At 37.9% G+C, this 25772-nt stretch overlaps 1 protein-coding gene across 4 annotated transcripts in view; it reads right to left on the reverse strand.

The window, feature by feature from the left end:
• The window catches only part of SLC25A12 (solute carrier family 25 member 12), a 193097-nt gene that overhangs the window by 6667 nt on the left and 160658 nt on the right, over positions 1 to 25772 (reverse strand). For all 4 annotated transcript variants that reach the window (XM_032880454.1, XM_032880451.1, XM_032880452.1 and 1 more), the window contains 3 exons: positions 23095 to 23147; positions 22767 to 22847; positions 637 to 777 (listed from right to left, as the gene is read on the reverse strand). In XM_032880454.1, the coding sequence (XP_032736345.1) occupies positions 637 to 777; positions 22767 to 22847; positions 23095 to 23147 (275 nt within the window). The remainder of the gene's footprint in view (positions 1 to 636; positions 778 to 22766; positions 22848 to 23094; positions 23148 to 25772) is intronic.

Genomic DNA, 25772 nt, shown 5'->3' on the forward strand with positions numbered 1-25772 from the left:
TCTGTAATGATGGGAGTAAGTACACCTGCAGGGAAGGAATCTGTTGACTGGCATTTTGCTAAAGTACAGTACACTCTGTGTTGTCTTTTTTTTTTTTCTTTCTTTTTAATGGAATTCATTATTGACAAATCCCACCACTTAACTTCTTAAAGACCTGAATTCTCCCAAACTCTACTACTGTTTCACTGTGGTCAAATTATTAAGACAAACAGAAGCTCCTACTGGGAAGATAACAATAGAGATAACTCAGACTCAAAAATAAACACAGGACTATTTTGAAGTCCTAAAACAAACCAAAGAGAACACCAAAAAAACTTCTCCCAAACCTGCCATCAAATCAAAGGCTGTGAGGCTAAAGTCAGCAGGTCTGCGGTGTGGGCCTCCCTCCCGGCTCCCTGCTGGCAGCTTCTTCGGAAAGGCTGAAGGGACAACAGGAGAGTGTGTTTGTATATCCCACTGCCTCGCATAAAAGTGTCCTGATTTTGTCTTTTTGTCTGGTTTTATACTCAAGGGACTACCCTGCTGTACAAAATTGCTTTTCCACTTTGTGGGGAGAAGCCAGGTCTCACATTCTTTTGCGTTCTATTGAGTACAGGACAAGCTCTCTACTGAGATTGCCCGAGGGAATCTACTCACCTTATACAGACCGAAAAGCCCCAGGTCCCGGAGTACATTCAGGGCACTGACCCTGGGTCCTGTGGTGATCTCTCCAGCAACCTGCAGGCGAATCTTTACTATCTCCAGTGGATTAGTAAAGATGACTTGAGAGCCGCCAGCCTACAGGCAAGGGGGGAAGAGACAGAAGCAGATTTCCAAATCAGAGACTGACTGGAGTGTTACCAAGAAAAATCCAGAAAACCTCTACACAGCACTACTTTACTGCTCCCTCTTCCCAGGGGAATGAGAGTCCCACACTTCGGCCGATGCTAGAGGGGCTCACAGGGATGGTCCCAAACTCAGTTGCAAGCCAATCTATGTCTGGGTTTGTTTTGATTTGAAATGTCAAGGGTATTTCTCCAACCAGTCTTTCCAGAGTCAACCCAGCCTTATCCAAAATGGCAAAACTAATAAATGCATTTGGAAAACAAAGTGAAGCTAGATGAGGCAGAGGGGAGCTCCCCAATGAAAGGGAAAGAGATGGCAGAAGCCTCGTCGGTATCTTTCATAAGCTGGAGGTAAAATGTGGACCTACGAGGTCCTTTTCTCTTAGCGAGCATCCACTTTAGCTCAGCCCCCTGCTTCTGCTTCCTCAGACTGTAGAGCAACTAACACAACTTTGCCCTACAGACACAGAGGTGTCTTCAGAGTGGAAAAGGCTCCCCTGGCTCAAATTCTAAAATGTATTATACTGAGGAAAATGCCTGAGACAGATACATAACTAAAGGAGAGAATTTAGAAAGACACGTTGAGGGCCAAGACAAAACCAGAAAAGCTCTGCTGGGAAATGGAACATCTAGTTACCATGAGTACAAGACTGGCAAACCAAAGCACACTCCACAATGATGGTGAGTGACAGGGATTTGAATTTGGATAATGAGGGTGTATTTGCATCTGAAATCTGTTAACTAGTGTGGTGGTGGGGGGGAGAAGAATGTTTAACAAAACTGCTACCATTTTTTTTTCTTTTAGTTTTTGTAAGAAAAAAATGTGTTTGTATGGGTGTGTGTATAAGTGATATATAAAAATAAAATTTTAAAGCATAAATATAGGGGCAGGTGGGTGGCTCAGTCAGTTAAGCCTATCCCTTCAGCTCAGGTCATAATCTCAGGGTCCTGGGATCGAGCCCCCCCCTCCACTGAAGCTCCCTGCATAGAGGGGAGTCTGCTTCTCCCTCTCCCTCTGCCTCCTCCCTCTGCTAGTGGCTCTGTCTCTGTCTCTCTCTTAAATAATAAATAAAATCTTTTTAAAAAATACAACATAAATATAAATATAAAAAATATATATGTACAAATATAAAATATAAAAATAAATATATAAAATATAAATATAAATGTATATATATATAAATATATATGTGTGTATATGTGTGTGTATATATATCTCCACGGAGTGAAAAAAATCTCATTTGCACATCTCCATCCGAACTGCAGCTGTTTATATGACACAAGCATAACCGTAGTCATATAATCATACTGTATAACCATAACTTCACTGCGATAGCGCGGCACATGTGAAACAGGAACTAGGAAAGGCCTCACTGGGGCACTCTAATTCCACAGGTATAGAAATACTGCAAATGATACCCGTGAAACTCACGTGCAGCATTCAATGACACTTCAACTTTCTACCTTCACCCACATTCCTGTCCATGTTTCTAAAACCCACAGTCCTTCCAGTCCTACTTCCAAGGGGTAGCAAGTCTCAGCCCATTCTCCCAACTGGCTGGGAGCCACAAACCCCTCAGTTCTTCCTGCTCCAATCCTGACCCCTTACTCCTCTGGACCCCAACGTCCACAAGTGCCAACACTGCCGCAAGATTCCTTTCCACTCTGTGGGAAGCCTGCTGTCCTAGATTCCCCAGGGACCTGATCCCCCTTTTGTCCACCAAGCATGGGGGTGCAGCAATTTGCTATCTCTCTCTGGGTTTCCTGCCACTCCCAACTCCACACTCCATGCCACTGGCACACAAGCCCTTGAATGACAACTGACCCAATTTTACATGTTGATTTGCCTGTGTTTCCCTGCCTTAATCTACTGCCCTGCAGGGAGGAGGAAGCATTTCAGTGTTTCAATCTAAGCAAACAATACTCTCAAAAGGATTGCAGGGTGAAAAATTGTTAAAATGATAATCCAAGTAATTGCTCCCATAGCTAGTATTAAAGACCAGACCAATTGAGAAAGCTCACTACTTCCCTGAAACATCTTGTTTAAATAATGGTTGCAAAGACCATCTTTGGGAAAATGCACCTGATGTTCTAAACTAAAAAAGATTAAAAAAAAAAAAAAAGACAGAAACACAAATTTTGATTATAATCCACAAACTGTGCCACCACAAGATGATGTCAAACCTTGTGCGCCATTCATTAATTATGGACATCATGTTTAAACAAATACAAAGTTCTTCTATGTTTTTAACCACTGGTGAAGTATAACATCCCACAGAGCAGGAGTACTCCGGCTGGCAGTTCCCCACCCCACAGCTCCACCTCCCCTCCTCGCCAGGCCCTTTGGGAAATCATGGTCAGTTGATTGAGATCTGGGTTCCTTCAACAGTTCACATTTCCTTCTGAGTGTTACATGTAACATCTAACACATTAGCTGCTGTATGCTTTGAAGATCTGTTACCGAGAATGTGTACTAAGTCCTGAGAATGTAATGGACGGAAGGACCAAACTAAACTGATTTGCATTTATATATACATTTGACAAGTGAGCATGTAAACAAGAAAGCAATGACACTATAGCAAGGCACACATTTAAGAGTGTGTTTCACACTAATGAACTCTGTTTGAAGGAAGAAAATGTCTAGCAATTGCGTAGTCTGTATATGCCTTAAAAGTTCATATTTTAAAAAACTTGGGGTGCCTGGGTGGCTCAGTGGGTTAAAGCCTCTGCCTTCAGCTCTGGTCATGATCCCAGGGTCCTGGGATCAAGCCCCACATCGGGCTCTCTCCTCAGCAGGGAGTCTGCTTCCTCCTCTCTCTCTCTCTGCCTGCCTCTCTGCCTACTTGTGATCTCTGTCAAATAAATAAATAAAATCTTTTAAAAAACAAACAAACAAACAAACTTTATGATAGGCCAGGAATATGTAGGCCAATAGTATCCAGAAACATTGAATAATTTTAGAAAAAATAAAGATTGTTATTTAAGTTGTCTAAAACTTTGGATATTTCCTAACACCTGAAGGGAAACATCCAGGCCAAATATACACTCTCCTTTCCTAAAATCTGAGATTGACCACTATTTCACACATGTTAAACCGGAGATAGTGGGATGGGGGAAGGAAATCTGCAATTAATTCAACTGCTCTAGTAAGAATTCTAGTGACACAGAACAAGGATTATGTTTTGTAACATTCTTAACTGTTTCCTCTCTGATAAACAAATACAGGAAAATAGCATTTCTCTTCTATTTTAAGGCTCTACTGATTGTAAGTGATATTATTACATTAAAAACAGCTTTTCACAGAGAAAAACACAGTAAGCATAATCAATGAATATAATGAATTTCAGAAGTATTAAATTGTGAAATAAAAATATGGTAACTTTTCAATGGAAAGAAGTTTTTTTTTTTTTAAAAAATACACTAATATGTTTGCTGTTCTACAAATATGCAAGGATGTTTGCTACTTTAAAGAACAAAACTAAAGAAAAAAATATAAATGCCCAATAAGGACATAGTTAAATAGAAACAATTATAAGCTCTTAAGCAATAAGATCTGGTAATAAAATTATGCCAAACATAAAATATAGGTATGCACTGATCAAAATTAGTTTATTGAAATTAGAATGGCTTAGGCATGAAAATATTGGTTGCCTTCTGGAAAGAGCAATGAGTACCTGAAAGAATTTTTAAAGCATAGCCTATTGTTCCTTTTAAATTCTGAATCATGAAATGTATTAACTACTCAAAAACAAGAAAAAAAAACAACAAAAAACAACCAAAAAATGAGAAACAGAACTTGTCTTAGAAACAATGGCTTCCTTTATAGATAGACCCTCTCTCACATTCTTGCCCATGATAAATTTCATAATTTATATACATTAAATGCATCTTAAAAACTAGTCAGCACTAGTTATCTGCTGATCTGAATCTTTAAACAGGCTTACCCATCTATGTAGATATGAACATCAAATAAATCTAAGCAAATATAGCCCGTGATCTGAAATAATAAAGATATATAAAATTTCAATTAAATCATGATGATACACAGCTCTATACTCATAAATGGACTTGGTCTACTTTGACATCCTGATGCTTACAATAGGTAATACCAATCCATTCAACACGATCTCACCAGATCACCAAAATTAGCTTCTAAACTTCTAATGGTGAAATCTCCCTCTTCAAATCTGCTACTTATTCTTATAAAGAGAGGCAAACAATAATATTAAAACTTTTAGAGGCTTTCATTTTTCATTACTATGTTGTTTCTTTGTTCTAAAAATGAATTACAAATGACACAATAATAGAGAACAAATCTCATTTTAAATGAAAGTGATCTACAGATAACAGAAATGGAAAGAATGTAAACACTTCGATTTAATCTTGTGTCACATAATTATTTTTTTTAATGAGAAAACAAACCAACTAAAGTGGATGGTAAAAATTAGGAGAAAAAGGATGTAATACAGAGAAGTCACTGGGCCTCTGATGTGCCTGAGGCCAAAGGGTTGCACACAGGATTAGGCCTGTCCAACCTCCTGCCCTTAAAATCCTACCCCAGGGGCAGAGTCCACAAAGAGGCAGGGGGCTTGGCCCTGCTTACGCCCAGTCTCCTGTTTACTTTCTTCTTTGATCTGTTTTCTCCTGTCCTTTGGAACTATTTCCCTCCAACCACAATCAGAACAATTCACTATAAAGTCTTCCCTTATAGAGACTGATGAAAAATCTAACTTCAATTTAAGGCCACACCAGGAACTTGAACAAAATATGTGCATTTTTAAAAAATCAAGCTAATGGGGCGCCTGGGTGGCTCAGTGGGTTAAAGCCTCTGCTTTCAGCTCAGGTCATGATCCCAGGGTCCTGGGATGGAGCCACACATTGGGTCCTCTGCTCAGGGGGGAGCCTGCTTCCCCTCCCAACCCCCCGCCTGTCTCTCTGCCTACTTGTGATCTCTGTCTGTCAAATAAATAAATAAAATCTTTAAAAAAAAAATCAAGCTAATAAAAGTCACACAAGTAGCTGTCACCAGGACTGACTCAAGAAGAATAGGAACAGTGACTCTGTCTCACATGCCATCAACTAAACATTCTTAGATAGTTTATAAAGCCATGGGGAATGCAATGGTTCTTTCTAAATAGCCTAGGATCAAGAAATCAACTGCAGTTTGCTCTCTGCTGAGTCACTGATCTATGCCAGGGTGTTAGGGTATGAATGAATAAAACCACGCATAGCCCTAACTAGGGTAAGGGAAGTCAAAACCTCTGCGTACCTATCACATAAATATATACACACTCTGCACTTGTTCACCTATATATGTGTGCTCACGTAAGTATGCAAGCATCAAGCGGGAGCACACTGATCCCTGCCAGGGAAGTTGGAGATACTATTTCCAACAACTCTTCAGAGATATGCAGACTCACTTTGCTGAGGAAGACCCAGCATAATGGCTGGTCAACGACGAATCCTGGCCCTAGACTTAGTCAATGCTCCAACTAATGAAGGGACCTCTTGCTGTACCCATGGGTGTAGACACCCATAGGCCGAAGGGAGGAAGCATGGAAGAACAGAAAGATTCTAGGTTTGTTGACCTATGCTGTCTTTCACTTTGTAACCTCGGACAGGTCATAACCGTCCCAGTCCTTGGTTTCCTAATATGACAACGGGGATCCCAACAACTGGCCCTATGTACCTCACAGAGCTCTGCGACAGGAGCGTGAGAGCACCATGCAGACCGAAAGCAAGCTCTCAAGGGAACGGATGTATTCGTCAGGAGCTATGTTTACACAGGGCTAACAATATCTGCAACACGACACAATTATACTAGCCCTTTGCTGAGCACTAAATATGTTCTGAGTTAAAAGACTTCTACCCATTCAGAAGTATACACTCTCTGAAAGAGGAGAATGTGATCAGGCAGGTATGGGCTCTGGTTCGACTTTAAACAGAAAAACAGGTACGTACCAATGGGACATTTTAAAAATACATATGGATTGGTTTATTTAGACTAATAAACTTTCTGCTTTTTTGACTTAGAAAGACCTTACATTTTTTTTCCCTTTTAAGTTTAGAGATATGTCTAAGAAACTCTATGTAATCTTTTCTTTGAACAAACAACCACAGAGCGGGCAGGTGGTGGTAGAGGAAAACTCAGAACACACCAAATCTAGAGCTACATATAGAACAATTCTCTCTGAAAAAAGACGTGAAAACTAGCTCGACAACTCCTCCACAACAATGGGTAAAAAGACCACACTGAGACAGGTAAAAGAGGCAGAGATGCAGTACGGCCCAAAACCCCACCCCACTGGAATGATCCACAAGCAAAAGTGACCTCACAAGTACAGAGACAACCCGTGAGGAGCAAAAGGTTCAAGTTCCACATGAGGCACCCCAACCCTTGAGACCTGTACCAGAGAGACAAGTCCCCAAAATATCTGGCTTTAAAAACCAAGAGATCCAAAAGGCTAAAGGAAACTGAGACTCCGCTTTTAGAGTGTTCATGCACACACTCACTCACCCTATGACCAAGCACCAAAGCAGCAGGTTAGAGGGCACTGAGACTGCATGTGATGGAGACTCACTGGCTAGGCAAAAGGCATCTCCTGGAAGAAGAGGGGTCTGTTGGAACCCTCTGAGGATGAGGATGCTGACAGGTACAATTCTGCACTCTTCTCCTGCCTTGGTAGTGCTGGCACTAGTAGGCATCATTTTTGCACTCTTCTTCTCCTTGCTAGCATCACTTGTCCCAACCCTGCACTCTCCTGGAGCCTTGCTCTGCTAAACCCAGTGGGCAGTCTTACCCCAGCCCTGCTCACCCTGATAAGTGAGCTTATCCTGGCGGAGCACTACCATGAGGCCCTGCCAAAAGCACAGAGGGGATGACCCTTGAGCATTTGAGTCTGGGGACTGCCATTTCTGGGCCCATGGGACTGAAACAATTGGAGACACAGTTCTTTTTTTTTTTTTTTTTTTTTAAAGATTTTATTTATTTATTTGACAGACAGAGATTACAAGTAGGCAGAGAGGCAGGCAGAGAGAGAGGAGGAAGCAGACTCCCTGCTGAGCAGAGAGCCCCATGCGGGGCTCGATCCCAGGACCCTGAGATCATAACCTGAGCCGAAGGCAGCAGCTTAACCCACTGAGCCACCCAGGTGCCCCTGGAGACACAGTTCTTAACAGGCTACCACCCCCACGGACAGGCAACAGACAGAAACACACGCCCATCTTCCTGTGAGCACTTCTTCAAGACTGGGAGAGACAGCTGTTTTGCTTCATATAGAAAAACAGAAAGAGTCAGGGGAAACAGGAATGTGTTCCAAGTAAAAGAACAAGACAAAATCCCAGGAAAAAAATCTCAATGAAATGGAGAGAAGTCATTTACCTGATAAAAACGTCAAAGTAATGGTTATAAAGATGTTTACCAATCTCAGGAGAAAAATGAATGAATAATAAAACTTCAATAAGGGACATATAATGTATGAAAGTACAAAAAAGAGGAGCTGAAAAATGCAATAACTAAACTGAAAAATATACCAGATGGATTCAACAGCAGACCAGATAAAAGAAAAGAAAGGCTCAATGACCTAGAAGACAGAGTAGTGGAACTCATCCAAACAGAGGGACAAAAAGAAAAAATTATTTTAAAAAGTAAAGATAGCTTATAGGACGCATAGAACATCAAGCAGAACAGACTTTGAATAACAGGGGTCCCAAAAGGAGAAAAGAGCACAAAGGGGACAGAAAACTTATTTGAGGAAATAATGGCTAGACAGTCTCCTAACCAGGGGAACAAAACAGACATCCGGACACAGGAAGTCCAAAGAATTCCAAAAGACATGAACCCAAGCAGATTCAAACTAACACACATTACAATTAAATCTCAAAAGTTAAAGAGAGACTCTGAAAAGCAGCAAGAGAAAAAGAACTTGGTATAGACAAGGGAACCCTATGAAATTATTAGCAGATTCTTCTTCTTCTTTTTTTTTTTTTTTTAGATTTTATTTATTTATTCGACAGAGAGAGAGAGATCACAAGTAGGCAGAGAGGCAGGCAGAGAGAGAGGGAGGAAGCAAACTCCCTGCCAAGCAGAGAGCCCGATGCAGGGCTCGATCCCAGGACCCTGAGACCATGACCTGAGCCGAAGGCAGAGGCTTTAACCCACTGAGCCACCCAGGCGCCCCCTTAAAAAAGATTTTATTTATTTATTTATTTATTTATCAGAGAGAGAGAGAGAGAGCGCGCATAAGCACAGGGAGTAGCAGGCAGAGGCAGAAGCAGGCTCCCTGCTAAGCAAAGATCCCAATGCAGGACTTGATCCCAGGACTCTGGGATCATGATCTGAGCTGAAGGCAGACACTTAACCAACTGAGCCACCAAGGCATCACTGCAAGAGACTCATTTTAGACCCAAAGACACCACCAGATTGAAAATGAGGGGGTGGAAAACTATCATGCTAATGGACATCAAAAGAAAGCTGGGGTGGCAATCCTAATATTAAACAAGTTAGATTTTTAAACCAAACACTGTAATAAGATGAGGAAGGACACTATATCATAATAAAGGGTCTATCCAACAAGAAGATCTAACAATTGTAAATATTTATGCCCCTAGCAAGGGAGCAGCTAATTATATAAACCAACTAATAACAAAATTAAAGAAACACATTGATAATAATACAGTAAGAGCATGGAAATTTAACATCCCCCTCATTGCAATGGACAGATCACCTAAGCAGAAGATCAACAAGGAAACAAGGGCTTTGAATGACACACTGGACCAGATGGACTCCACAGATATAATCAGAGCATTCCATCTTAATGCAACAGAATACACATTCTTCTCAAGTGCACATGGAACATTCTCCAGAACAGATTATACATACTGCATCACAAATAAGGTCTCAACCAGTACCAAAAGACTGGGATCACTCTCTGCATATTTTCAGACCACAATGCTTTTTGAAATTGGAACTTGATCACAAGCGGAAATTTGGAAAGAACTGAAATACATGGAGGCTAAAGAGCATCCTACTAAAGAAGGAATGTGTCAACCAGGACTTTAAGAAGAATTTAAGAAATTCATGGAAACAAATGAAAATGAAAACACAACTGTCCAACATCTTTGGCGGTCCTAAGAGGGTAGTATATATCAATACAAGCTTTTCTCAAGAAACAAGAAAGTTCACACAAACTAATATTACACCTAAAGTAGCTGGAGAAAGAACAGCAAATAAAGCCTAATCCCAGGAGAAGAGAACTGATAAAGATGAGAGCAGAAATCAAGGAAATAGAAACCAAAAGAATAATACAACAGATCAATAAAACTAGGAGCTGCTTCTTTGAAAGAAGTAATAAGATTGATAAACCTCTAGCCAGACTTATCAAAAAGAAAACCTCCAGCTAGACTTAACAAAAAGAAAAGAGAAAGAACCCCCCCAAAAAAATCATGAATGAAAGAGGACAGATCACAACCAACACTGAAGAAATACAAACAATTAAAAGAACATATGATGAGCAACTAAATGTCAACACATTAGGCAATCTGGAAGAAATGGATACTTTCCTAGAGACATATAAACTACCAAAACTGAAACAGGAAGAAATAGGAAACTTGAACAGACCCATAATCAATAAGGAAATTGAAACAGTAATCAAAAATCTCCTAATAAACAAGAGTCCAGGGCTGAATGGCTTCACAGGGAAATTCTACCAAGCATTTAAAGAAGAATTAATACCTATTCTTCCAAAGCTGCTTCAAAATATAGAAATAGAAAGAAAACTTCCAAATTCTTTCTGTGAGCCCAGCATTACTTTGATTCCAAAACCAGACAAAGACCCCACCAAAAAAGGAGAATTACAGACCAATATCCCTGATGAGCATGAATGCAAAAATTCTCACAAAGATACTAATCAGTAGGATCCAACAGGACATTAAAGGAATTATTCACCACGGTCAAGTGGGATTTATTCCTGGGCAGGAAGGGTGGTTCAACATCCACAAATCAATCAATGTGATACACTATATTAATAAAAGAAAGGACAAGAACCATATGATCCTCTCAAAAGATGCAGAAAAAGCATTTGACAAAGTACAGCATCCTTTCTTGGCTAAAACACTTCAAGGATAGAGGGAAAATACCTCAATATCATAAAAGCCGTCTATGAAAAGCCCACAGCAAATATCATTCTCAATGGGGAAAAACCGAGAGCTTTTCTCCTAAGGTTAGAAACACAGTAGGGATAGCCACTATCACCATGCTGTTCAACATAGTAGTAGAAGACCTAACCTCAGCAATCAGACAACAGAAAGAAATAAAAGACATCCGAATCAGCAAAGAAAGAGTCAAACTCATTCTTTGCAGAGAACATAATACTCTATGTAGAAAACCCAAAGACTCAACCCCCAAATTACTAGAAATCATACAGCAATCAGCAAACTGGCAGGATATAAAATCAATGCACAGAAATCAGTTGCATTTCTATACACTAACAAGGAGGCAGAAGAAAGAGAAATTAAGGAGTCGATCCCATTTACAATTGCATCCCAAACCATAAGACACCTAGCAATAAACAAAGCCAAAATGGCAAAGGATCAGTACTCAGAAAACTAGAAAACACTCATGAAGGAAACTGAGGAAGACACAAAGAAATGGAAAAATATTCCATGATCATGGATTGGAAGAACAAATATTGTTAAAATATCTGTGTTACCTAGAACAATCTACACATTCAATGCAATTCCTATCAAAATATCATCAACTTTTTTCACAGAACTGGAATACATAATACTAAAATTTGTACAGAACCAGAAAAGATCCCAAATAGCCAGAAGAATGTTGAAAAAGAAAAGCAAAGCTGGTAGCATCACAATTCTGACTTCAAGCTCTATTATAATGCTATAATCATCAAGACAGTATGGTATTGGCACAAAAACAGACACATAGATCAATGGGAACAGAAGAGAGAACCCAGAAATGGACCCTCAACTCTACAGAGGTCAACTAATCTTTGACAAAGTAGTAAAGAATGTCCAATGGAAAAAAGATAGTCTCTTCAAAAATTGGTGTTGGGAAAATTGGCTAGCCACATGCAGAAGAATGAAAATGGAGAATTTTCTCACACCATACCCAAAAAATAGACTCAAAATGGATGAAAGACCTAAATGTGAGACAGAAATCCAACAAAATCCTAGAGGAGAATACAGGCAGCAACCTCTTCAACCTTGGCCATAGCAATGAAACTAAGAGCTGGTTCTTTGAAAAGATAAAGAAAATTGATAAACCTTTAGCTACACTAAGAAAAAGAGAGGGCTCAAATAAATAAAATCAGAAATGAAAGAGGGAAAGTTATAAGTCATACCAAAAAAATACAAAGGATCACAAGAGGCTACTATGAAAAATTATATGCTAACAAACTGGACAACCTTAGAAACATGTAACATTCTGTCTTCCAAGCTGAATAATGGAAAAATAGAAAATCTGAATAGACCGATTACTGAGAAGGAGACTAAATCAGTAATTAAAAACCTTTCAATAAACAAAAGTCCAGAACCAGATAGCTTCACTGATGAATTCCCTAATTCATTTATTTGTTTTTAAAAATATTTTATTTCTTTATCAGAGAGAGAGAGAGAGCATGCGTGCACAAGCAGGCAGAGTGGCAGGCAGAGGCAGAGAGAGAAGCAGGCTCCCTGCCAAGCAAGGGGCCCAATGCGGGAGCTGAAGGCAGTGGCTTACCCGACCGAGCCACCCAGGTGTTTCCGCTAATTCATTTAAAGAAGAGTTAATACCTATCCTTCTCAAATTCTCCCAAAAATTGAAGAGGAGGGAATGCTTCCAAACTCATTTGATGAGGCCAGTATTATACTGATACCAAACACCAAACAAGAAGACCCAAAAAAGAAAATGAGAGACCCAAATCCCTAATGAACACAGATGCAAAAATCCTCAACAAAATATTAGTAAACCAAATTCAAAAATACATTAAGAAAGTCATATACCATGATCAAGTGGGATTTATTCCAGGATGTAAGGATGGTTTAACATCTGCACATCAGTCATTGTGATGCACCACATCAACAGAATGAAAGCTAAAAATCCCATGATCAACTAAATAGATGCAGAAAAAGCATCTGGCAAAATTCAGCATCCATTTAATGACAAGCTCCCAACTAACATCACACTCAATGGTCAAAAACTGAAAGCATTTCCTCTAAGATCAGGAACAAGAGAAGGATGCTTGCTTTCACCACTTTAACTCAACATAGAATTTAAAATTTTAGCTTGAGCAATTTGGCAAGGAAAATGAACAAAAGGCATTCCAATTGGAAAGCAAAGAGTAAAACTCATATATAAAATCCAAAAGATCTCCAAAAAACTGAATAAAAAAATACAGTAAAGTTGCAGGATACAAAGTCAATATACAAAAACCTGTTGTTTTTCTACACCAACAATGAATTATCAGAAAGAGAAATTAAGAAAACAATTCCATTTACAACTGCATCAAAGTGAATAAAACACCTAGGAATAAATTAAACCAAGGAGGTAAAAATCTGTACATCAAAAACTACATAGATAAAGGAAATGGAAAAAGACACAAATAAGTGGCAAGATAGTTTGTGCTTATGGACTGGAAAAATTAATATTGCAAAAATGTCCATATTATCCAAAGCAATCTACAGATTCAATGCAATCCCTGTCAAAATCCCATGACATTTTCATAGAAATAGAGGAAACAACCCTAATATTTATATGAAACCAAAAATGATCTTGAGTAGTCAAAGCAACCTTGAGAATGAAGGACAAAGCTGGAGACATCACACTTACTGATTTCAAGCTATGTTTAAAAGTGATAGTAATCAAAGCATTATGGTTTGGGCATAAAAACATATAGATCAATGGAACAAAAAGAGAGCCCAGAAATAAACTCATGCATATATAGTCAATTACTTTACAACAAAAGAAGCAAGAACATACAATGGTGAACGGACAGTCTCCTCAATAAATGGTGATGGGAAAACTTCACAACCACATGCAAAAGAATGAAACTGTACCACTATCTTATCCCAGACACAAAAATTAACTAAGAATGTATTAAAAACTTGAATATAAGTACAGAAACTATAAAACTCCTAGAAGAAAACATAGGTGGTAAGCTCCTTGACATTTCTCTTGGCATTTGGATTGGACTTCAAAAGGCAAAGATGACAAAAGCAAAAATAAACAAATGGAACTATATCAAACTGAAAAGCTTTTGGACAGCAAAGGAAACCACCAACAAAATCAAAAGGCAACCTACTTGAGTAGGAGAAGATACTTTCAAATCATGTATCTGATAAGAGATTAATATCCAAAATATATAAAGAACTCTTACAATTCAACAACAAAAAAATCCAATTAGAAATTGGGTACAGGGGCACCTGGGTGGCTCAGTGGGTTAAAGCTTCTGCCTTCGGCTCAGGTCATGATCCCGGGGTCCTGGGATCAAGCCCCACATCGGGCTCTCTGCTAGGCAGGGAGCCTGCTTCCCTTCCTTTCTCTGCCTCTCTCCGCCTACTTGTGATCTCTCTCTCTGTCAAATAAATAAATAAAACCTTTAAAAAAAAAAAATTGGGTACAGCATCTGAATAGCATTTCTTCCAGAAAAGACATACAAGTGACCAAGAGACATATGAAAAGATGCTCAATGTTTTAATCACCAGGGAAATGTAAATCAAAGCCACAGTGATATATCATCTCACACCAGTCAGAATGGCTATTCTAAAAAAGATAAGAAATAATATGTGTTGGTGAGGACATGCACTGCTGTTGAGAATGTAAATTGATGCAGCCGCTATGGAGAACAGTATGGAGCTGCCTCAAAAAATGAAAAATAGAACTACCATATGATACAGCAATATTACTTCTGGGTATTTATCCAGATAAAAAGAAAACACTAATTTGAAAAGATATTTGACTGCTATGCTTATTGCAGCATTATTCACAATAGGCAAGACACAAAAACAACCAAGGTGTCCACTGATGGATGAATGGATAAAGAAGATGTGGTATATGTATGCAATGGAAAACCACTCAGCCACGAAAAAGGATGAACTCTTCTTATTTGTACCAACATGGATGGACTTTGAGGGTATTATGCTAAGTGAAATAAGGCAGAGAAAGAAAAATAGTGTAGAATTTCACTTACATGTGAAATCTAAAACACAAAATAAATGAAAAAAACTCATAGGAGCAGAGAACAGATTGGTGGTTGGCAGAAGGGAGGGGGATTATAGGAGTGGGTAAAATAGGAGATGGGGGTCAAGATACACAAACTTCCAGTCATAAAATAAATAAGTCATGGGGATGTAATGTACAGCATGGTAACCAAAGTCAACAACATATTTCATATTATGTAACTTTTTATGGTGGCGGGGAAACTATGCTTAATGTGTATACATTTCCCAGTGTATACAAATACTGAATCATATTGTACACCTCAAACTCTCAAACTAATACAATGTTATACAACAATTATAACTCATTAAAGAAACCGTAGATATATTAAGATAATCGGTAAGTCACAGACTGGGAAAAATACTGATAATACATATATCTGACAAAGGACTACATCCATCATGGATAAAGAACTCTTATAAGTCAATAATAAAAAATATAAATAACCTAATTAAAAATTGGTGGAAATCTTGAACAGACACTTTACAAAAAAAGATATACAAATAGCCAATAAATGCATGAAAAGGTGGTCAATGCCTTTAAAAATCAGAGAAATGCAAATTAAAAACACAGTAAGATACCCTTTTATACCAACTTAAATTACTAAAATAAAAAAGACTAAGATCATCAAACATTGGTAAGGATGTGGAGTAACAAATACTCATATATTGCTAATGAGACTGCAAGATGGTCCATCCACTTCAAAGAACCAACAGATAGTATCTTTCTTTATTTAAAGATTTTTATTTATTTATTTGAAAGAGAAAGAGCAAGAAAGAGAACACAAGGAGGGGGAGGGGCAAACGGAGAGGGAAAAGTAGTCTACCCACTGAGCAGGGAGCCCCATGTGGGGCTTGATCAGGACTCAGCCAAAATCAGGACTTGGATGCTCAACTGACTGAGCCACCTAGCTGCCCTTATAGCAACCTTATTTATAACAGATACAAACTGGAAACAACCCAAATGTCTATCAACAGAAATGAATAAGCAAATTGTGGTCAATTCATACAACAGAATAATAGTAAAATTAAAAACAAAACCCAACTACTGATACCCACAAAATAACCAGGATGACTCTTGAAAACATGTTAAACAAAAGAGACCAGCCATGAAAGGATGCATTTTGTACAATTCCATTTATATGAAATCTAAGAAGAAACAAAACTATTAACAGAACAGTGGTGGCCTGGGGGAACAGAGGAGTGATTGACTGGAAAGAGGCGTGAATGAATTTTCTGGGGTGAAATGTTCCATACCTTACCCCGAGTGGTGATTTTAGGAATGTATATAATTGTTAAAAGTCCCTGAGCTGACATCTAAAATCTGGTTATGTCTTGGTATCTTAAATATATCTAAGTAAATGATCATATATATGTATATATAGAGAAATATAAGCTAAATTTTTACTATATATGTAACAATATAGTTTAAAAAAAGAACAAAAGCCACTACAAAGTTGATCTAGATTTTTTTTGACACAGGAAGAAGTCTTCTCTTGGATTTGATTTTCCAAGAGAACATGATCAAACAAAAGGGGTTGATCTGAAAATCAAAATACCTGGTGCTTGCATGAAACCAGCATATATTATCTATATGATTTGGGGTTGAGAGTTAACCTTTCTGAGCTTCTGTAGCTCATGTACCTATTTCACAAGAAGTGACAATGTGCATTACCAAAATACTTTGCAAATTCTAAGGTGACATTAAAGTATTATTCTTGCTCACAATAGATATAATTACTCAATTATATTTATGTCTGATGTGGACATGTAATATGTATGCGTACACAGATATGTATGTATTTATACATATATAAAGAGAGGTTTTCTAATAGAAAAATAAAAACATATGGCCTGATAAGAATGGCTTGTCTATGAGAACAATGGGAAAAAATGTTTGAAACCAATGGCTATATATACACCACACATACAGCACCCATAACATATATTCATGAGTAACTCTATATACAAATACACTCTTGCCCCAACCCCATCTAAAGAAGGGTCAACCAACTGTTAAACCTAAAGGTCATTTTATTGATACTGCAACAACAAAAAAATTTATGCCAGCACCTCTATATTATAAAATCTGAACTAAGTACTTTTTGAGAAGGTTTTGATATAGATATAAAAAAAAATGGTTGGTTAATGTTCACAATAAAGACTTTAAATTTGAAAATGCACACTCTGTTTATATTTCTAGAAGTATATACTTCTATATTCTCAAAGGTTATATTCTATTTCTTTTTTTTGTTTTTTAGCATCTTACCATAATGCACATTTATTATCTCATGGTTTCCTTTTTTTTTTCTTCTTTAAATTCAATTACCCAACATATAGTACATCATTAGTTGTTGGTGTAGTGTTCAATGATTCATGTATTAGTTGTGTATAAAGAAGATGTCTTTCATACATACATTGGAATATTACTCAGCCATCAGAAAGGTTATATTCTATTTCTATGAGACTAATGTGCTGCCTACTGCACTAAGGAGACACCTATATTCTATTTCTAAAGTGAGATGTTCTACTGTGATTCTCTGCTGCCTGTAGGAAATGAAAGCAGCTTGCATCTCCGGTAAATCAGAGTCGACAAAATTTCCATCTGGTTTAAAAAAGAATGTGTGTGTGTGTGTGTACAGACACATGTATGTGAGCATGCATATGAGAACATTAGAAGGAAATATTCCGGGGCACCTGGGTGACTCAGTAGGTTAAGTGTCTGCCTTTGGCTCAGGTCATGATCTTGGGATCCTAGGGTTGAGCCCTGCATTGGGCTCCTGGCTTAATGGGGAGTCTGCTTCTCTCTTTCCCCATGTCCCTCCCCCCAACACTGCTTGTGCTCTCTGCTCTCTCTCCTGTTCTCTACCCCAGATAAATAAATAAAATCTTTAAAAAGAAGAAGAAGGAGGAGGAGGAGGAGGAAATATACCAAAATGTTGACAATGAAAAATAAAACTACCATTTGGTAATCTCTATGCTCAAGGCAAAAGACCCTAAAAAATTAAGGTTAATAATTCATGTGAAAGATCAAAGACCTAAATGTAAGAGCTAAAACTATAAAACTCTTAGAAGAAAACAGAGGTATTAATCTGCATAATCTTGGATTAGGCAATAATTTCTTATATATTACACCAAAAGCACAAGCAACAAAATATGGTTAAATTGGACTTCATTAAAATCAAGTCCGAGTCTTCAAAGGACAGAAAGTGAAAAATATTGGAAATCACATGTCTGATAAGGGACTCTAAATATATAAAGAACTCTTATAACTTAATAATAAAAGACAATCCAATTTAAAAACAGGCAAAGATTCTGAATAGATATTTCTCCAAAGGAGATATACAAATGCCAAAACATTCTTGAAAAGATGTTCAAAATGTCAATCATTAGATTACAACAAGATAACACTTCATATCCACTGCGGTAGCTATAATCAATAACAAGAATGTGGAGAAATCTGAACCCTTATACATTGCTAGTGGGAATGTAAAATGGTGCAGCCACTTTGGAAAACAGTCTGGCAGTTCCTCAAAATACAAATTAGAGTTACTGTACAACCCAACAATTCCACTCCTAGGTATATAACCCAAGAGAAGTGAAAACATACATCCACATAAAACTTTTTACATTAATGTTCACAGCAGCATTACTCATAATAACCAAAAAGTGGAAGCAACCCAAAGTTCAACAACTGATGCATAAACCAAATGTGACGTGTATCTATATAATGGACTATTCCTCACCAATAAAAAGGTCTGAAGTACTGATACATAGTGCAACTTGGATAAATCCTGAAAACATGCTGAGTGAAAAAAGCCAGACACAAAAGACCACATTTTTCGTTCCATTTATATGAAATGTCCAGAATTGATGAATCGACAGAGATGGAAAGTTTATTAGTAGGAGGGAGAGAGGAAAGACTGGTGGGCAACAGCAAAAGGGTCCCAGGTTTCATTTTCAGGTGTTATCACACAATTTAGAATATGCTCTAAAATTAACTGTGGTGATAGTTACACAGCTCTGTGGCTCTGCTAAAAACTGCTGAGCAGTACACTTTAAAAAGGGGGAATTGTAGGGTATGTGAAAAGCTGTTGTTCTTAAAATATTTCTAAAACATAGCAGGCATTCAATGAGTGAGAGAATAAATAAATGAAAGAATGAATGAAGAGAAAGATATACCGAATACTAAAGAATACCGATTTGGAGACAGAAGTGGCTTGAATCTCAATTTTTCCATTTACTAAGTGCTGGATTTTACTGAGCTTTTAATTTCTTCCACTCTAGCTGGGGATAATGAGATGATGCCTGTAAAGTCCAAGTCCAGGGCAGGGTGTTCTACAAATGCTAGCTGTTATGATGACTTATAATCATAAGCATGTATTTTCTTTGGTGATATGTAGAAATGAAGGAAATCACAATAAGGAATTCAGCTTTCAAATTACCACCATAGAATATGATTAGACTTAAGATTAAGTTTTATCTGTCAAGAATGATCAGGGGACGCCTGGGTGGCTCAGTTGGTTAAGCGGCTGCCTTCGGCTCAGGTCATGATCCCAGCGTCCTGGGATCGAGTCCCACGTCGGGCTCCTTGCTTGGCGGGGAGCCTGCTTCTCCCTCTGCCTCTGCCTGCCTCTCTGTCTGCCTGTGCTTGCTCACTCTCTCTCCCTCTGTCTCTGGCAAATAAATAAATAAAATCTTTAAAAAAAAAAAAAAAAAAGAAAAAAAAGAATGATCAGGAACTACCCATTTTCTATGAGATATAAACGTAACCTTAGTCTGGTTCCCTTCACAGGAAAAAAGAAAGTAAATCTCTCTCAGGCTTCACAGCTTGCTGAATGAGAATGAATAAATGGAAGAACGAATGAATGGAAATATACCTAATATGAATAAATATGGATTTAAAACAAAAGTGGTTTGAATATTTACCACCACTACTAAGTCTGGATCTCACTTAGGTTTATTTTCTTCAACTCTAGTTGGGAATAATAATGAGATAGATAATGCCTATAAAATGTTTGGGAGGGGTGCCTGGATGGTGTAGTTAGTTGGGTATCTGACTCTTGGTTTTGGCTCGGGTTGTGATCTCATGGTTGTGGGATCATGCCCCAAATTGGGCTCCATGCTCAGTGCAGAGTCTGCTTGGAATTCTCTCTCTCTGCCCCTCCCACTTGTGCTATCTTTCTCCCTCTCTCTCTTTCTAAAACGAATTAAAAAAAAATGTTCCGATAGGCAAAGTCCCTACTGCTCATTAGCAATCTTAGCAGATTAGAGCTACATTAGAAACAAAAACCAGTGTCAATGAGAGTAATGTTTTAGTTGAGTGATACGTTTAAATATGCTCATTACGGTATGAGCTACTAGATTTATAGTGTGTACTCTTTTTGCATATATCAAATATCACCTTCTCTTAAAAATAGATCATAAATCAAAACAACCAACCCCCCCAAAAAATAAGGTCTGGATATTTTTATTTCTTGGTCAATTCATTATCTAGGTCAAAGAACACCATTTTTCCTAAAAGCCAGCAGTCATTTTCCTATCAGAATTTCTCTCCCATATACAGGGAACTCAAAGCCCAGGTCCTAGATGATCCCTCTGCTGGGGAAAAACCCATAAAGCCAATACTGACTATTCAGTCTGAGCCATTTTTTTTTAATCAATCTGCATTAGGTTAACACAAGGTAAAACTGAGTGAATTTTGAGAAAACAGCAACATTGTTCTCAGCTGGTGATACAGACAGCATTTAACTGAATACCCACAGGGTCCCTACGCATCTTTTCACCACCACTACTCAGGATGGTGAGGGTTCTCATATCAGGCTCACAGGAAGCCACTCTTCCCAGTGTCTATCTGGTGGCTGCTTACCAGGTTTCATTCAGTAAAGAGAGCACTTCTATATTCCACAGTGCCTGATATTCTTTAAATAGAGACCCATTCATTCTGTTCAAGGCTTTATTCTCTGCTGAAATACATAGACATGGGGAGAGGTGGCAGATTATGCTTTAAAGATTATTTACACTGTAGTGTGATTGAATTCATCAGTACAAATTCAATAAATACACATTTTCTTTCCTCCCTGAATGAAGAAATTTAGAAGCAGAAAATGTTTGAGGTAAAGAACTGCAGACAACCACATCATTCTGCCTAGAGCCCAACCTGTCTATTTTTCATGCTGTCAATTTCCAACTAGACAATCCATCAAAGTTCTCAGAAATGAGTCATGATTAAAGAAGAGATTTAGAGTGTCAGCATAACCCTCAAGGCACCCTAGACTTCAACAGAAATTCTCAAAGTTCAAACCTAGAAACAGGGTACATAGTAGGAAAAACAAAGGAACCAAAGATCTGATTACGGTTTAACCACTTAGGTCACATGTCAGACATGGGAACATGGGAACAAGTCAGTTTCATGGACAAAAACCTCTGGGTATTATAAAGGGAAACAGAAAAAATTAGCTACACGGAACAGAAAGAACCTGACTTAGGAGACTTCTGGCAAATATATGCAAGAGGAGTGGCAAAACTGAGTTTGGAAACTTCTTAACCAAACTAAAACTAAAACCACTGAGAAAAAGAATATTTATAATTTGCAAACATTCTCTCATTTGAAGAGAATTATAGCATCTAATTGGGGTAAAGGAAGAGGAGAAACTTCTTTGTGATCTGCTTAAACAAAGGTCTTATTCTATGATTATTATTTGTCTTTCATGAAAAAAGAAAGCTAGCCAAAGAGGTGAGTTTGCTTCCCGAGAATCCACTGGGACAGTGCAAGCATACACGCAAATGCACAAACATACATACACGTACACACACACACACACACACACACACACAACCTTTTCACCTTTTCAATAGGAACTTTGGTTGCACAAAGGTGAGGAGCCAGGTATGCACCAGGCTGACAAATCTCATCAAAAAGAATCCAGAGCAGCACCCCCTCTCTGACCCCCCAGGGCATCTTCGCAGAATTAAAAGTTGCAAGGGTCACTGACCCCATCACCTCAAGATCCACAAGCAACTGAAGAGGGTTTAGCAAAGACTGTCAGCCAGTTCAACTGGAAGTTATTAAGAGTTTCAGGGACAAAATGGACTAAATAAGTCTTAAATCATGTATTAACAAATTTGAAATAAACAGCACAAATAAAATCAGTTGAGCTACAAACTTAAATTTGAGAATTGGTCTAAATGCAATATCATGCTCACCCTTTAAAGATAGAAACCTTTGCGTTCAAAGTGAATATAATCTGAATCTCTGCATTCAGAATTGTAATAGCCTTAACATAATTGTGGTTGTGTGCTATAACCTCTGGTACCTAAAGAAGGAAAATTGTAATTGCTCCACAATGGTTTTCTCAGTCCTACACCTAAGATATAAAAGCCCAATTAATCAATCATCTCACTTATTTTGAAGTTCCAGACGATGTATGGGAACACTACCCACTACTCTATTTCCTGGGATATTTAAAAATCAGGATTAGAACTTTAAAAGTGTGGAAGGTAATGCCAGGAGCTTTTAAGAGTCGGAGCCGATAAAATATACTTCCTCTTTCCTTCATTCAAAACCAGTCAGGATCATGCAATGAAATTAAAAACTATTCCTTATGATCACTGAGAAAATCTTAGAATCCTTTGAGTTAAGAAGGAATGTCACTCAGTTATTATATCTAATGTGCAAAAAAGGTTAAAGGAACATGCTTGCCACGAGAAATGCCCAGTATTCATACTTACACAACCTCCAGCAAGGATTTCTGCTAAAAGTGGAATGGACCCATCTCTTCTGGTAAATTTGTCCCGGACAAAATCATTAACCTAATAAGAAAACAATATCAGTTAACTGGAATTCTCAACCATTTCCTCCCCTGGCATGTTACTGGTTTTCCAAATCATCAAAATACCTGTCTCATGATAAAATTAAGAATTATCAAATGTCTACATAGAAGTTGAAAGTTTTACAAACATCTTGATAGTGTGCCAGTCTCCGCAGCATCGGCCTTAATTTTTGGTTTCATGATAATCTAAACAAATGACATATAAATTCAATGAGAAAGAAACTTACAGTCAGTTTAATGGCCTTTTCTGGAGCAACTCCTATAAGCTGTGGTATCAGACCTAGGTAAACAGAGAGAAGCATTAGCAATATAAATGTAGTAGACATTGATATGTAAACCCAACAAGTTAATGGCTTCTCCCATATTATTTACCTATCGAACATTCTAGGGTTTTCACTAAAATATGAAAAAATGGATTGTCCTAAGAACTCTGTACATGTATGTAATAATTATTCATGTCAAACATAATGCTAGGCTTTCTTGAGGCTATAGATCCTTTTCTTAAGCATGCTTCCTTTAAAGCCTAGTTATCTAACATCTCTCAAAAAGTACCTGAAGAAGGAACGGAGGCCATGATCTTCTCTACTCCCAAACACTGCCAATAACAATGTAACCAAATTCCCATCCTTTACAACCAACAACATACAAACATACACGAAGTCATTAGAGAAGTCAATGTCGTATGTTTGGAAAACCTCTGCAAAACATGCTGTTGAGTAGACCCAGGTTTGGGCACAAATGATGCTATTACCTATGTAATAGCATAGGGTGGTTTGGTTATTATAGAATACCAACCCCCATAATTTTCTCTTTAGAGAAAACCAGAATTTCGTATACATATATTTTAAAGGAAGCCAAAACTGCAAAGAAAAACGCAGTTTTAAATATCATTTAATGGGTGTCTTCTATAAGCAAAAACATATGCCTCCTGCATTCTTATTTACTAATATATGTCAAACTTAAGACATTTCAAAAGAATCTTCTTAAAACAAAGGAAATCATTATTCTTAGAAAGTTAAATTACCAAGGCTGGCTGCAAACTGGAAAAGAAAAAAATATATAAACAATTCAACATCTGTAAGGCTCAGCTTTCTAAAGCACACAGATTATCCAAATTGCTGGTGTACATTTTTTGCATACATTTTTTAAAGATGCTAACAATAAACATACTATACCCTTTAAATCACCCAGCCATAGGGGAGTTATGTATGTATTTGCACACTCACTGCTGATCTTAAGCCTACTTTGAGGATACTGCTGAGTGATTTTCTGTGAGTTGAGAGCCAGCAAGTAATCATACATACAGGCTACTGTCAGTCAAACTGAATTATCAGTGACAAACACAAATCTGCACACACCTTTAATGGGTAGCAGGCTGATTTAAAAGAATAAATCAGCAGATGGCAGTCTTAACTTTCTAACCTTCATGATTATGAGGCCCTATTACTTTTAATCTAACTTCCATACAACCATGTCAGCGTGTGTATTTGTTTTACAACTTGCCTCAATAAGGCTCATGGAATTTTAATAAAGTACTGATTTATGTCATTTTATCACTATTGCTTGCAAAGAAATTTAAGCTAATCTGTCAACAATTTTGTCAATCATCTGACAGAATAATGGACCAGTTCTAAGCAATATATGACAATCTCAATAATCATAGTGTTCGCATACAGGACTCCTACAATCTTCTCTCTAATACAAGAGTCTCTCATTTAAAGAACTGATTTTATCAGCTCACATCCTGAATAAAGGGAACAATCCCTCCACCTCTCCCCACCCCCAAACTTGCCATATCAGACCCATTTAATTAACATGACATCTCTCCGAAACGAAATTTTCTGTAAGCATCCAACCATTGAGAAGGTTAAACTGTGAAGTATATACCCTGGTTCTTCTAATAGGAGCATTCTCTTTAAAAGCATACCAGGGAGGAAGAAAGGTTATTATTCAACAAAGAAAGATTGGAGATGACAAAGCAAAAATCAAAACAAAACCAAACCCTAGCACCACTAAACCCTCCTTAAGTTCCTCATTGAAAAAAATCTAGATATGCAGGGTTTATTACAGTTTAAAATAAGCATTCCCATGCACAGACCTGCATTTTGGACAACACATACCTTTTCCCATGGAGTAACTACATATTATACAGCTAGAATTTAGACAGGCTGGAGTTCTGAATACTTAAGTAAAATTAACTACGTGCATTCTTAGGAGCCGGGTATTTGAGCTGAGTTTGATTTGATCACCCTCTTTTCTTATTCTGGATATATATATAATGCCAAAAGTGAACATTCTCATGACCCTCTCCTTTAAATGTGAGCATATCAGGAATACATTTTTCACTTGAGTATCTGCAAATAATGCTAACCAGAGGTGTTTTTTTCTCCTGTCCGTGAGCAGAAGCTTTGTGCAGGTCCAATCTTTCTTCCCAAGGAAGAGGTTCTAAGCCCAGCAGGTCAGCAGAGCTCAGAGTGAGCTGAGGATTAAAGAGACCGTGTGTACAAACAAACAAGTACAGTAAATTCCATAAACGCTCTGGACTTGAGCATGTGGAGAATATTTTCAAAGAATTCCAAGTGGCGCCCAAAGGGATTAAAAAATTAATCTCCCTCCCAAAGGAAACCCTAAATTCTTATGTGAAAACATGAACATGAAAGTCATTCCCTCTCCAAAGAGAACAAGTTCCTACAAAGCCCACGGGGGTGGGGAGAATTCTACAAGGGGCTGTTGCCTCTGATGCTGACAGCACGGTGCTCAGCCTTGACTTGGTGGTAACATTTCCCGCAAAAGGAAATCTCTCTGCTTTTACTCAGTGCCTCTGAGCTAAGCGGGGGAAAGGAGAGAGAATGAGACCTGGGGCCAAAGGTTTTCTTCTACTCATTTTTTTTTTTTTTAACTTCAG

Source organism: Lontra canadensis, unplaced genomic scaffold (assembly GCF_010015895.1).
Source record: "Lontra canadensis isolate GAN:19392208 unplaced genomic scaffold, GSC_riverotter_1.0 scaffold69, whole genome shotgun sequence".
In the NCBI taxonomy this organism is placed as follows: domain Eukaryota; kingdom Metazoa; phylum Chordata; class Mammalia; order Carnivora; family Mustelidae; genus Lontra; species Lontra canadensis.